General features: G+C 59.9%; 1 protein-coding gene across 1 annotated transcript in view; it reads left to right on the forward strand.

Moving 5' to 3' along the window:
• Positions 1-914, forward strand: part of RAB25 (RAB25, member RAS oncogene family) — a 4,192-nt gene extending 3,278 nt beyond the window's left edge. Inside the window, exon 5 of the mRNA XM_008628726.2 lies at positions 102-914. Within this exon, the coding sequence (XP_008626948.1) occupies positions 102-232 (131 nt within the window). The 3' untranslated portion in view covers positions 233-914. The remainder of the gene's footprint in view (positions 1-101) is intronic.
• Positions 915-1,408: the final 494 nt, after the last annotated feature.

A 1,408-nucleotide genomic window follows, 5' to 3' on the forward strand; every position in this document is an offset into this window, starting at 1 on the left:
CGGAGCTGTGGGCAAGCAGTGGGGGCTGCAGGCTTGAAGCTGTCCCTGCATCCCCAGGGGGCCGTGGCTGGCACACAGACCTCCTGGCACTTCTTTTGCAGAAATCTTCTACAAAGTGCAGAAGCAGAAGCAGAGGAGCAGCCAAAGCAACACGGTGTCACTTGCCAGCGAGAACCCCGCAAGCACGGCCCCGGCACAGGCGGAGAGGCGCCCGTGCTGCGTGGCCCTCTGAGCCCGCTGGGCACCCCGGGAAGCCCCCGGGGAACCCCACGGCCCCGGGACACACCAGTGGCATCCAGCACAGGCTGGTGTCACCCTGCCTGCAGTGACATCCCTGTCCTGGTGCAGTGGGGACCAACAGCCTGGACAGGAGCCAAATTCTGCCATAAACAGTGAGAAGCACCAGTTCCAGGAGCTCTTCTCTCTCTGTTTCATTTTTGCTGGGCCCTGATTAGCATCACCACTGTCACACACCGTTTCAGCCCTTGTGGACCTGCAGGGCAAAGGACCAGGACACCCCTGAGGCACCTCTGGGGAAGAAGCCAGGAGGTTCTGGGCAGGATCATGCCAGCAACGGGAGCTCTCTGATTGCCTCTGCCCCTGGGGTTGCTCCTGTAGGGCCACCCTGTGCCACGTGCTGAGGATGTGGCTGACCAACAGGTGTCTGTCCCACCAGGGACTACTCTGGAGTTGAGCCAAGCCCTCAGGAGTGAAGTGGCAGCACTCAGCCCTTGGCTGTCTCATCCCTAGACATCTGTCCCATCCTTAGACATGGGGCAAGTGTGACAGCCAGACCAAGCAAAGGTGCTGCTGTCTGCATGGCAGAACAGGGCTCGGCCCAGTGCTGTGGGGCCGGGAGCAGCTCTGTGTCCAGCACGGGTGTGACGCAATCATTAAAGGACTTGTGAAATGCAGGTTTACTGAGCTGGAATTCCTGCGTGTTTGTGGTCAACGCCCTGGGTCCCCACCTTCATGATGTGCTGAAGATCGTGGCCTCCAAAGCAGCCCAGCAGGATGCCATGGCTCCCCTGTGCCCCCTCCCACCCCGATGCCATGTTCCCTCTGTGCCCACTCCCACCCTAAAGCCATGCTCCCGCTGTGCCACTCCCCATGCAGCCTTTCCCAGTTTACGTCCCCTGTTTGAACTTTATCCGTTCAAATGATGACGCAGCCTCTGCCAGTTATCTGAATGGCCTCCAAAGCAGCCCAGCAGGATGCCATGGCTCCCCTGTGCCCCCTCCCACCCCGATGCCATGTTCCCTCTGTGCCCACTCCCACCCTAAAGCCATGCTCCCGCTGTGCCACTCCCCATGCAGCCTTTCCCAGTTTACGTCCCCTGTTTGAACTTTATCCGTTCAAATGATGACGCAGCCTCTGCCAGTTATCTGAATCCCCTCGGAAACGCGAG

This window comes from Corvus brachyrhynchos, unplaced genomic scaffold (assembly GCF_000691975.1).
Source record: "Corvus brachyrhynchos isolate BGI_N302 unplaced genomic scaffold, ASM69197v1 scaffold122, whole genome shotgun sequence".
NCBI classification, from domain to species: domain Eukaryota; kingdom Metazoa; phylum Chordata; class Aves; order Passeriformes; family Corvidae; genus Corvus; species Corvus brachyrhynchos.